The 12843-nt window shown below is 34.3% G+C and overlaps 1 protein-coding gene across 10 annotated transcripts in view; it reads left to right on the top strand.

Annotated features, from left to right (window-relative positions):
• Positions 1 to 12843, top strand: part of Diaph2 (diaphanous related formin 2) — an 831690-nt gene that overhangs the window by 519597 nt on the left and 299250 nt on the right. For 9 of the 10 annotated variants that reach the window (XM_048797310.1, XM_048797302.1, XM_048797304.1 and 6 more), the window contains one exon: positions 6850 to 6974. In XM_048797310.1, coding sequence (XP_048653267.1) covers positions 6850 to 6974 — 125 coding nt within the window. The remainder of the gene's footprint in view (positions 1 to 6849; positions 6975 to 12843) is intronic. The other variant, XM_048797307.1, reaches the window with a different exon arrangement.

The raw sequence follows: 12843 nt of genomic DNA, 5'->3' as shown, positions 1-12843 counted from the left end.
ATTTTTCCTCTTTTAGGCTGAAATTGTGGCAGTTATTTTCATACATTACAGGGCTGGCAGTCTTTTTTTTTTAATTTAATGAACTCCCTTTACCTCCAAATGTAGTTAGCTTCTTGGTTCTTATTGACAACATTTGTTTCAAAAGAAGAGATAAGTGTAACAGCAAGCAAGAATTTTGAGGGAGGAAACAGTCTTAATAAAAATATTCATGGTATTTGTGCAAGTTCATATTAAGTCAAGGAAAGATAGACTTTAGGAAATGTAGGAATAAGTTACAAGCATAGCCCAGAGGAAAATGACCTTAACCAACATCTAGAAATGTTTGTACTTGAAGTGGGTCTGGGATGCAGGAATTATTATCTGAATTTATATAGCCAGAAACCTAACTGCAGACTAAATTATATAATAACAATATAATGAAACATAACTGTTCTGAAGTGGGATATATATGCAAACGGCTTCCTATTTCCTGTGTCCTTCTCAGACCTCTCTTCTCTGCTCCAGATTCAGTTGCCTATTTTAAATCTCAAAAGGGATGGCTCTGACATTTGAAACTTATTAGACCTAAAATTGAATGCTTGATCTTTTTTGCACAAATCTTCCCTCCAAACTTCTCTGTTTCTGGCCTTGAAGCCAGAAACCAGAATTTGTTTTTATTAGCTTTCTTCTTTACCTTTAACATCTCTTCTGCTTCAAGTCCAACCACCCCTACCTCTAAAATACATACTGCAAGTCATCCTTGGTCATTCTAATCTGAGCCACCATCATTTGCTGTCCAGGCTACAGTTATTTCCTATTTTCATTTCAATCCTTCCCTCCATCTTTCACAATAGATGCCTGTTGTGGTTTGGATGTGAGGTGTCCCCCAAAAGCTCACGTGTAAGACAAAGCAAGAAGGTTCAGAGGAGAAGTGATTGGATTGTGACAGTCTTAACCCAACCAGTGAATTAATCCCTTAATGGGATTAACTGAGTGGTAACTGCAGTCAGGTACAGTGTGGCTGGAGGAAGTGGTTAATTGGGGGTGTGGCTATGGGGTATATATTTTGTATCTGGAACTGGAGTCTCTCTCTCTCCTTCTTGATCACCATGATGTAAGCCATTTCCCTCTGCCACACACTCTGCAATGATGTTTGGCCTCATCTCAAGCCCTGAAGACTGGAGCCGGCCATCTCTGGACTAAGACCTCTGAAACCATGAACACTCAAACAAACATTTCCTCCCCTACAGCTGTGAGTGCCTCCCCATTGTTGAGGTTGGCTTTGAAATTCTGGTCATCCTGTCTCAGTCTCCAGAGGTGCTGTGCTTACAGGTGTGCTGCATCCAGCCCCTATGCATATTTTAAAATTGCATTTAATAAGAATGCTCGTTACATTGCATGTTCCATGGATAACTTTCCTTTTTTATTTACAACAAACTTTTTATTAGAGCTTTATCATTATACATAGTAGTTGGGTTCATCCCTACAAATTCATACATGTATGGAATTTGATTTCAGTTCAAATTCCCCTTTACCCTTTCTCTTTTCCCTCACAGTCTCCCTCCCCTCTTCAATTCTTTCTCTACTATACTAGACTTCCTTTTGCTCATCTATTTATTTATATGTGATTGGTTCTTTTTACTTAAACATAAAGGTGAAAATCCCTGTGGTTTGTTTGTTTATTTATTTATTTATTTATTTATTTATTTATTTATTTTGGTTGGTACCAAGGATTAAACTTAGGGGCACTCAACCACTGAACCCCATCCCCAGCTCTATTTTTGCATTTATTAGAGACAAGGTCTCACTGAGTTGCTTAGTGCCTTGCTGTTGCTGAGGCTAGCTTTGAAGTCATGATCCCCCTGTCACAGCCTCCGGAGTTGCTGGGATTGAGGTGTGAGCCACCACACCCTGCCCTATAGTTTATTTATATATGCACATTATGTGATTTTTTAAAGTATTCATTCTGCACTGCCTCCTGTTACCCATCCCTCCACTCTGCCTCTCAATCTCATTCTTCTGTATTACTATTGTAGAAGTTAATTTTCTTACCAAGTTTTTTCTCCTTAGAATGAGTCATTTTCTAATACAATTTTTTTTATTGTATGGATTTCTTATTTGGGTGCCATTTAAAATCTGAAGAAGCCACAATGATGATCTTTTGTTATTGTGTTTGTATAAACATATTTGCTTCATTTCCATGTAAAGCTTTCCTATAAAATTAAACTATAAATGTATAAATGCACTTGAAAAAGAATAAAACAATGCTTATTGTTCAATGTGCTTCCAATATTCCTTTGTTATTTTGTGTTTTTTTAATGTGTGCTTTCTGGATGAGTCACTTTAATGGTGTGCTGTCCAGCTGATACTAATTCTCCAACTAAAAATATTCAGTTAAGGAACATTACAGAGTTATTTTAATCATGTTTGGGTCTGCTCATATTTAGAGTTTCCAGAGTAAATTTTTATGTGGCCTTTCTTAGAGCAAAGATGTAAGAAGTGCTCTGTTACAAATCAGTAGTTAAAATTAATAGAAGTATTTAATTCTGAGAAAAAAATCCACAAGATAATTGAAAAGCTTTTATATTTACATAAAATTATGCATTTTGAAATGAGCTAGAGAATGTCAGCAGAGAACTGATTTTTTCCTTAAATTTATATTAGTTTTCTTACATACTATGTAATTGAAGAGTCATTTTATTCAAAGTCTCACTTAAAATATGTGTCTTTTTCTTTTTCTTTCTTAAAATCATGAATTAGCAAAATTTTATCACTTAAAATGTTTTGAGTGATGATCAGGCCACTGTCATATTTCCTCAAAGTCAGGAAAATGTGCATGTATATTTTTCAACTGAAACAAGTAGGTAAGAGAATGTACTAATGTTAAAAGATTATTTATAGAGTACATGAAAAAATGTTATAATAGAAAAACCAATAGCTATAATTTAATTTTTAGTGTTACAATTCAAATTCAGTAATTCAATAGAAGATGTAAAAATGAAATCAGAGAAAACAATTAAAGTGCCATCAGACTGACTAATCAGTCATTGAAAATGCCTGTAGTGGGAATTTACTCAGATATAAAATGTTTGCACTGTCATTAAGTACTCCCTAATTTATATTAGTGAACGAATATAATGACAGATACAAAAATATACTCCGAGGCTGTGGCTGTGCAGAAGACAAGCATTCCTAACCCACACTTTTGTTTAAATATCCCTGTGGCTCCGAGTACCTTCATCTCTCTGCCACCTTCAGTAAAATATTTCTGTCTCTCTCTGCTTCTCTTTATACATATAGACACACCCTGCTAATAACTATGAAGTGTTAGGTGGACTGATTAAATAGTTAAGCATAACTTTCTTTGACTCCCTCTTAAAATTGAGGCAAATGCATCTAAGGCAAGTCATCAGGCTGGTAAACACATATTAATTCTTTTCTAATACTTTTTAAAATTTTTGTCTGTTTTCTTTTAGACAAATCTAGAAAGCCAAAATAACTATGTTATAAATGTCTCCATGGAAATATTGACTATTGTATAGATTTCAGTTTCCAGAAATCATCTTTCAATTTGAAACTTACTACTATTTCAAACAGATTTGCTATTTGTTAGTATAATTGTCACTGGTTCCCAAACCTAAAATTCCACATACCTTCTAAAATATACGAACAGAAAATACAATCTAAGTTTCTTTCTCTTGATTAGAAAGAAGATCAATATTAAATGAAATCAGACCCTAGTAGAGGTAGCAGTAAATAAGTCTGGTTTAGTTTTGTTGTTTCCTTCTGCTTTTTTTCTTTCTTTTTGTTTTCCTCTTTCTCTGATTCTTCTTCCTTATTTTTATCCTCCTTATCCTCTTCCTTTTTTTGTTTATTGCATCTCAGTTGTTTAATTCTTGTTGGCACATACACAGAATTTGTATGTTGGAAAGGAGGATATAGACAGGAAGGTAATGAAATATGAAAGGAGTATTTATGGATTAATGTGTTATACATCATATATAATGATAGATACTTACATTTATTAAAGCATTTAACTTGAATGACTGGCATTTATTTAAGGAGAGTATTATCATCTGAATTTTGCAAATATAGGAAATGAAGGTCCAGAGAAGCTAATCCATAGGCTTATAATTGGTATGGCTAATAATTGGTATGGCTGAGATTTAGAATGTACGTCTGTCCAGTTCCTAAGACCATTGTTGCTGCATCCAGCTCTCCACAGCTGTGTGTAAAAGTAATATGGCTTTGTGCCATGAGTGATAAAAAGTACAGATTTTATTTTAATATATTATTGTGTAAAAATTTAAGTAATTAATTATTTCATATCATGGGAAGACTAATTGAAGGAACTGGTTTACCTGAGTAGATTAAAAAGATGCATCTAATCCATTTTTCATAAAACAGAGTAGACTTGATCAGTGCAGGCAAAATTATTGCTAATGGGTATGAGTTCAGGTAGGCTGGTTTTGAGTCTTAAGTAAATTTTAAAAATTTCTAACAATTTCAACTGTCAAAAAAAGGAATAAGCCACTTAGGATATAAGGAATACTCTGTTCAAGGTCCAGAGTATGCATCATCCTAGATTTACTGGGCACCCTTTCTTTGACATGCCCCCACCACCAGGCTATTTGCTCCCCAGCCAGAGCAAGAAATTAACACCCTTTAAAACAGAATTACAGTCATGAAGGAACTGGCAGGTGAATGAACTGCTCACTCCCTCTATCTAACTCTTTAAATTATATGTGCTTTATCTGGAGACTAACTATAAAATTTGTGAGGCCCAGGGTAAAATGAAAATGTGGAGCTCTACTGCAGAGGTTACTTACTGGGCTGAGGCTATAGCTCAGTTGGTAGAGTGCTTGCCTTGCATGTACAAGGCCCTGGGTTCAATCCCTGGCACCACACAGAACAAAAAAAAAAAAGGAAAGAAAAGAAAAAATTACGTATTTAGAATTATTTAAATTTTATCTGTAATGGTAACTTTCAGGAAAAAATAAAGACCCACAAGAAAACACTTATATCTGAACATTTTCTGTTGGTTTGATGAAGAATATTGAATCCCAAACCCTGATAGGAGAAAAACACATAGGAGCTCATTGGAATGAGGGAACTTTTGAACAAGGCTCAGTTGTTCAGAGTTTTCCGTCTCATCTTCAGAGATTAGAAGGTTTGTTTTCTCTGGGTTTAAGAAGGATACTTCCCACATGAGAATCTTATGACCTCTTTCAAGGACCATCTAAGTCTCTCCTATACATGTCATTTCTCAAATTCCTTTAGCTTAAAATACTCAGTATGACAAGGTGCAATATTTTGTGATAGCCTGCCTCGAAACCCTTCACATCCGTGTAACATGAATGACACAAGCAACTGTTCAATTTCATATGTTTAGTTTCAAGTAAGTGGGGAAGAACAATTTTACAGAGTTATAGAGAATGTACCAGTAAAACCTAAGGGAAAAAAAAATTCTATTTTAAAGTTAGGAAGAATGTTTTCCTTCCCAGCAAACTCATTCTTTAAATAAATGAGTAGTGATTGCTGAATCATTAGCAAATTTTGGGCAAGACAAAACTCTTATATTCTCCAATAAGAATGATTTCCAAGCTTGTCGGATCTAAACAAATGGAACTAACTTGGACAGAGCTATTTAATTGACAGATTAATAGAAAAAATAGTCTAAACTATTGGTATTTGATTTTCAGTCTCTTGAACTTCCATGTGTATCTAAGGTGATTTCTCCTTGTTGAGTATGAAGGTGTGTGTGTGTCAGCGTGATGAATTTGTATCAGAACAGTCTGGTTGAAATTTGTCAGTAGGTCAATTTTTTTCAATCTCTTAAATTTTTCATTGTAATGCTGCTGTGTCTCTGAATGAAACAAAATTTACTTTAAAAATAATTATATAGTATTTTTCTATTTCTGCTACACAGTCTTTAATGAAAAGAACAGGGCTCAGCAGCCAGGACTTAAAATCCAGTGTCACAGGCTGCCTACCTGTGGAGTTGTAATGCTTACCTTGTCTCTTTAACTAGAATGTTGTATCCTTCTGATGATAGTGATACAGATGTCTTTGTACATAGTTGGCAGTCATGCTGTATCTATAAAACAGTTAAAAGTTTTTTTTTAAGTACCTCTGTGAAAAGAAGGCATCATGAGAGATCTGAAAAGTATGCAGTTTGAACACAATACTTAAAATTATTAGTTGTCAATGAGAGAAAAAGAGAAGTGCAGAGAATGTTAGGGGTAATTAAGGCAACTAATGATAGTGTTTGAGGCATGCCGAAGCTTTGTGGGTGTGTATGTGCATGTATGTTCACTGGGGTTTGCTCTAAATTTTCTTTCTATATCAACAACTATTTTTCACATCTCTGTTGAGTACGAGAATGACTGAAGATGGAAACTTTTACTACAGGTGTTAGTTTATAAAAATCAGCATATTTCAACAAAAGAGGAATATTTGATTCTTTTATATAATTTCACCTTAAATCATTTATAGAGTGAAGAACATGAATTAATAAGATAAGGTCTTTTTGAACCTTAGTTTCTCTTTAATCTTCAAATTAGATTTTAAAGAATGGAATACTAGAGATTTCTTCAATAAATTTAAATGGAAATGGATTCATTGAACTAATGGCTGAGTAAAATGGTGACATTGTCATATTAAACATGATGAGTTTTTTATATTACACATTTTCATTTATTTCATGGAGAGTAGAAATTTTATGAGCAGTAATTCGGAAAAATGTGAGTTGACTTTATGTTCTCCCTGTTAAAACAACACTTTAAAACAGTACTTTAAATGATATTGGTTTTAGTTATTTTGTGGAACACCTGGTAAAATATTCTAAACCTTTTGCACCTTGTTATTTAGTTTCAGCTCAAAATCTTAAGAGCAACCTTGCAGCAATGGAACAACAAATTGTTCATCTGGAACGTGACATCAAGAAAGTTCCCCAAGCAGAAAATCAACATGATAAGTTTGTTGAAAAGATGTCGATATCCTTTATTTATTTAAGTATTTTGTTTATTTGTTAGTCTGTGTCTGTCTGTCTATTTACCATGTGGTTAATTCTAGACTCCATGGTCTCTAACACTGTCTGGATGAATTTGTGTGTATGCTGTTTTTATATTAGCTGCATAAATTTTGTTTCATGATGCTTGAAAACAGGTAGAGTATAAGCAAGGGAATGATTAGACCTGAAAATTGCCATTTCTCAAAGAAGAATTTCATTTGAAAGCCCATAAGATATGCAAGGTAAGTCTTATGAGGCTTGATTAGACCTAAAACAAAACAAAAGAAAAGAAAGAATCTTCTTATGTAACCAAGAGCATAAAAGAGGTGATGGATGTTAATTTTTTTTGGTCTGAGATTTTCATTTTCTTTTTGCATTTGTGCATTCATTTTTTGAGGACACGTGTGTATTTTCTGATGGCATTTGTATGTTTTGGAGGACAATTGGAAGATGACTAATATCAGTAGACTAAGAGGATTATGAAATACAAATAGATGCAGGCATGAATAGATGAATTGATCAGTAGGTGATATATTTAAATTATAATTTATATTTGTATATACATATAAATGTAAAACATTAAGCATTTCTGGCTAAAATATTTTTCAAACTCCTATTTTATATGTGGTATACTCATAAATTTTAGAAATATATGAAAGGAGAACTTGAGAAATAGCATTTAGCTTGAATTGTTTAATGTTAAAGCTGGTGTCTAAAGATAAACTACATTAGAGCTGAGTTTTTTTTTTTTCTATTTTGGTTTTCAAAGTTAAAGCCATATCCTCCTCCTCTGGGTTTAAATAAATATCTTGAACTGCAGATTGATTCACCATTTTATATCTCTAGAGGGAATAAATACTGTAAATTCTTTATCTGATATTAATTCCTTCTACAACTACATGGGAGTCACCTTGTTTCAAGGTTAAAATATTGCCTTTTCTTCTCTCATATACTTTCTTTCCTTTCCAACTTGGATGTCTTGGTTCTGAACCCAAATTATTTGAGCATGACAATTTAGACTTATGTTGAAAGTTCTTTTTTGTTCTTACTGTTTTTGTTCATGAATTAACACTGTGTTTTATGTTTTCTTTTAATTATGCTGAGTACTTTTATAACTAGGAATATTGGAAGCATAATCTCACAAGTGTTTGGAGATAGGTAATCCTCAAAATTAACCTTGGATTACATAACTGGCTACATTCAGATACTTACCATGAGGGTTTCACTGTATCCCTGATTAGATCATTTTCATTCAGATATAATATATTGTCCTGTCACTGGAAACACAACTTTCTTTTTTCACCTTTTGATTTTGGTTCTTGCCTCATACATTTGAATTTAATTCCTGATCCCCTCATTCATTTGAACAGTTTCTTCTGTAGTTGGCTTATGGCCACACAACAGCTTGCAACATTGAGTTTCTGTTGCTCATTTAGAAAAAGAAAAGTAATTTCAAACCCTCATGAACTTGGCTTGGACTCCTTATTTTATTTCTGTCTTCGTGCAGGTAATTAAGCACTTTTAAATGAAAATCCAGAGCATTCTGTATCTGTATGTTACAGATGAATGGCTATTCTTTATTTAAGTGGCACTAAAGTGTGACTGTTTGCCCACAAGGGGATTGAAAACTATATTAAAATGTAAGGGGCTGTTACTTTGCATATCATATTTAAGAAAACAAAATAAAATATACAGCAGTTTATTTCAGAGAAAAAGAATATTGAGTTAGTTAAAAACTAATTAATTACAGCAGTAAAACTATTGTAGAGATTATTATTCTTGTGTAAGACTCCTTCAGTATTTATCGAGAGTTTCAGTCTTCCAGAAAGAGGCAGACAAAATGCATGATCATCATGTATACATTATGTGAGATCCGATGCCTGCTTTATATTTTTGTATCCTTCTGGACATATAAAAAAGAGAAGAAATTTTTGATTGTGTGATAATTGATCCTGTTTTAAAATCAGAATCATGTTTTCATTTTTATTATAGGATTCTTTGTACTGGATGATCTTCCAGTGTTTCTGTCCCCTGTCAAAAATTGCTTTGCTTTAGGCACTGGCACTTTAAACTGAATTACTATGGGCACAGTATGACAGTAGTGTGTCTTAAAATCACCTTTCCTACTACATGCTAATATTTCTATATGGACTGTGAATTCAGAAACTGAATAGGATTCTCTACCGTTTTGGACTTTGAGAACAGGAACAGGGCTATGGTAAGCAGCAATGGCATGATGGCCACAGAGCAACTAAATAGGTACATTGAATCTTTTTGCCTAATCCTTAGATTGGTCTATGTAAGACAGCACCTTATGTTCACCTTACTCTTTCATAGTATCCACCAAAGCTTACAGTTAGTGTTCAATGGTTTATTGCTGAGCAAAGAAAATGTAGCAGTGCACAAAGTAGAAACTTGACCTTAAGCTGCTGACAGTCTGGCACTTACATCATTTTTGCTGTCCCCATCACAGAGATCATATCTGGTTTATTAATTACCATGTACTCATAATAATGCCCACCACCTTGCCTAGTGTAGGCATTTAGTAAATGTCTGTTAAATCACAGAATTCTGTAGGTACAGACAATGGTGATCACCATAGTGAAGCATCTACTTTTACTTCACATATCAACAGGGATATATATATATATATATATATATATATCAAGCAGTGGCAGGTTGTGCTTATAGTAATAAAAATTTTCATCATAGACGTGTACAGTGGCATATACCTGTAATCCCAGTGACTTGGAAGGATGAGGCAGGAGGATTGCAAGTTCAAGGCCAGCCTTAGATCTTAGCGAGACCATAAGCAACTTAGTAAGACCCTGTCTCAAAATAAAAACATTATATTAAAAAGGCTGTTTTTATAGCTCAGTGGTAAAGCATCCCTAGGTTTAATCCCATAATCCCCCAATTATTTCAGTCATATAAGTCTTCTCAGGAACTTGAGTAACATTAAATCACCTTTTTAGAGTATGCCTGTAAAAAGGTATAATAAGTTTTAGAAGTGATGGTTCATGCCTTTTAAGGTAAATGTCAAAAAAATTGACCAAAAAAGAGAAATACTCTCCTGTAAAAAGAGTTGCCTGGCTGCTTTCAGCCTTCTGATGCCAGTGATTTTAGAAGGAAACACATCACCTTTGTCTCCCTTTTCTATCCAAAATTGGTTGCTTTTCTGAGTCAGAAGAAAATAGATAGTGTGGGGAAGAAAAGATTCCTTCGCTTACCCATTGCAAGGTTCATGGCTGAAACCTCTATAAGAAAAGACATTATCAACAAAAGAAAAGCACACACATTTATTTAATGCAAGTTTTTATAACACAAGAGCCTTCATATATGAAGAGCCAAAGAAACAAGTAATACTGTATTTTTATGAATTGTTGTGATCATAAGACAGAGGAGTATGATGTAATTATAATAAACTGGGATGGGCTGCAGAGGACAACTGAACAAGGTCTGTTTGTTCAGATACTTGACTTCTCTATGCAACATTGCTTTCTTCTGGGTATGGGGCAGGATACCTGTTCCATGACAGAGGAAGGAGGAAGAAGGTCAGACAATGACCCTTCCTAGGTTTTATAGCCTACTTCTCTGAATAAGAGGCAAGAAGAATTCTAGTTTCTGTGAACTCCTTCAGAAGAGAAGGGTAACAGATTAGGAGAACTTTCTGCTTCTGACATGTACCTCTGTTTCCTTCAGCTTAAAACACTATGTAGGCCAAGTGATATGGTTTGAATATATCCTCTTTAAAATTTGTGTTGAAATCTAATGTGCAGGTTATCAATAAAAAGAGGCAGGGGTTTTCAGGAGATGATTAGGCAATGTGAGTTCTGCTCTGATGGATGGAATTAGTGCCTTATAAAAAGGCTAGAAAGAAAGAGTCCAGCTTCCTCTTTTGCCCTTTCTGCCATGTGAGGATACAGCAAAGAGGCACAAGCTGCCCCGACCAGATATTGAATCTGCTAGTGCCTGATCCTGGACTTCTAGAACCCTGAGAAATTTCTGTTACTTATAAATTACCCAGACTAAGGTACTTTCTTATAGCAGCAGGAACAAATATGTCCACATGCCGTATTTGGAGGTAGCATTTCCTGCACCCCATGGAAGAACAAAGCAAACTAACCTGATTAGATTATAAAACAGGAAGAAAGTCAGGAAATTCTCTCATACAACATAGGTGAGACGTTCTAGAAGTAAAAGGGGTGATCTTGATAACCACATGGAGAAAATAGTAGTTATCCTGATATTTTTTTTCATGAAACAGTATTCTTGGTACAGATACTCCCAACTTTAGACAAGGTTATGTCCCAATAAACCCATAAAATATCAAAAGTTGAAAATGCATTTAATATACTTAACCAACCAAACAGATACCTTAACTCTGCTGACCTCAATCATGGTCAGAATACTTACATTAGCCTATAGTTGGGCAAAATCATCTAACAATAAGCCTATTTTCTAATAACGTGTTGAATACCTCATGTTATTTATCAAATACCTGTAACAAATAAACAAACAAACAAACAAACAACAACAACAACAAAAACCTCTGGTGACCTAGTACACTATAGAGTATTGGTTGTTCTCTCTTCTTATTGCCTGGCTCATTGAGAGCTGGGGCTGGTTGTAGTTATCCAGCATTTCAAGGGGGTATATTACAGAATATTTCTAGCTTGGGCAAAGATTTTAAAAACATTCAAAGTAAACTTTCTATTCAATGCATATTAGCATACACACTTAAGTGCCACCATAAAGTTGAAAAATAACAAGTCAAATTCTAAGTCAGAGACCATCAATATTCTTTATATTAACATGCTCATAACAATCCTAGTATTGGAAGGTTTTAGCTCAATTGTTTGCTCAGTGAATTGAAATAAAATCTTTACTAGTCTTTAGTAAATGCTATAGATATTCATTTATCAAATATTTATTATGTATTACATATTGTCTAAAGTTACCTTCGTGAACTTTCCAAAAAATGTTCTCATTATTAAATGAGGAATATTTTCCGTTTCTGATGATAACATCAACCAGTTGTCCCTGTGTCATTGTAGTGAGCTAGAGTTATGTTAGGATAGCATTAGTAACTTATAAACCTATTTACCACAGTTCATATTCTTCATTCATTCATTTCTAAAAGTCATCTCTTTTTATCTTTTAAAGTTACTGTGAATTCTATAGTTTATGTCTGTATTTGGCATCTCCTGTGAATATTTGTGGGGTGAGGTTCAGAGTCACATCTGGTTTCCGCTCTTTGAACAATAATCCATGCTTGAAAGAGGTGAGAAGAAACATCATGAATAGACTGCTAGCTGATCTTGGGTCTTCTCTTGGACTTGACAGTGTATGTGACACTGACATCATTTGCAGAATTGTAGCTTTTGTCTTCTTGGACAGTAGTGTGACTGAAATAATTTTTCTTTTGTAGTGGAGGAAAAGTAGTATATTTTCCTCACACATCACAAGGTTGATGGCTCGCATCACCTCCATCAAAAGATAGATTAATAAGAGAAAACCACAGCAAATTTAATTAACCACCATTTTATGTGATGAAGACTCCAGAGAAAACTGCCTATTGCTTATTGCTAAGTCTGTTAAAAGAAGTGGATAGTTGAAGAGAAACATGATCAGATGAAAAGTGGCATAATCTCATGTTAATAAACAGGGAATTCACTGGACAAGATTCTTTCTGGGGTCTCTGCATTGACATTTCTTCTCTCTCTCTCCCCCCCTGGGTATAGGGCAAGACTCCCACCAGTCACATGAACATTTTCAGTGGAGAAGGGAGGAGCTCCAAGTGATTCTTCGATATTTTATGGCTTGACTGGAGGGGAATTCTATTTTCTGTG

This window comes from Marmota marmota, unplaced genomic scaffold (genome assembly GCF_001458135.2).
Source record: "Marmota marmota marmota unplaced genomic scaffold, marMar, whole genome shotgun sequence".
NCBI lineage: Eukaryota > Metazoa > Chordata > Mammalia > Rodentia > Sciuridae > Marmota > Marmota marmota.
Note: the sequence above shows the minus strand (reverse complement) of the source record. Positions and strands in the feature narration are given on the sequence as shown.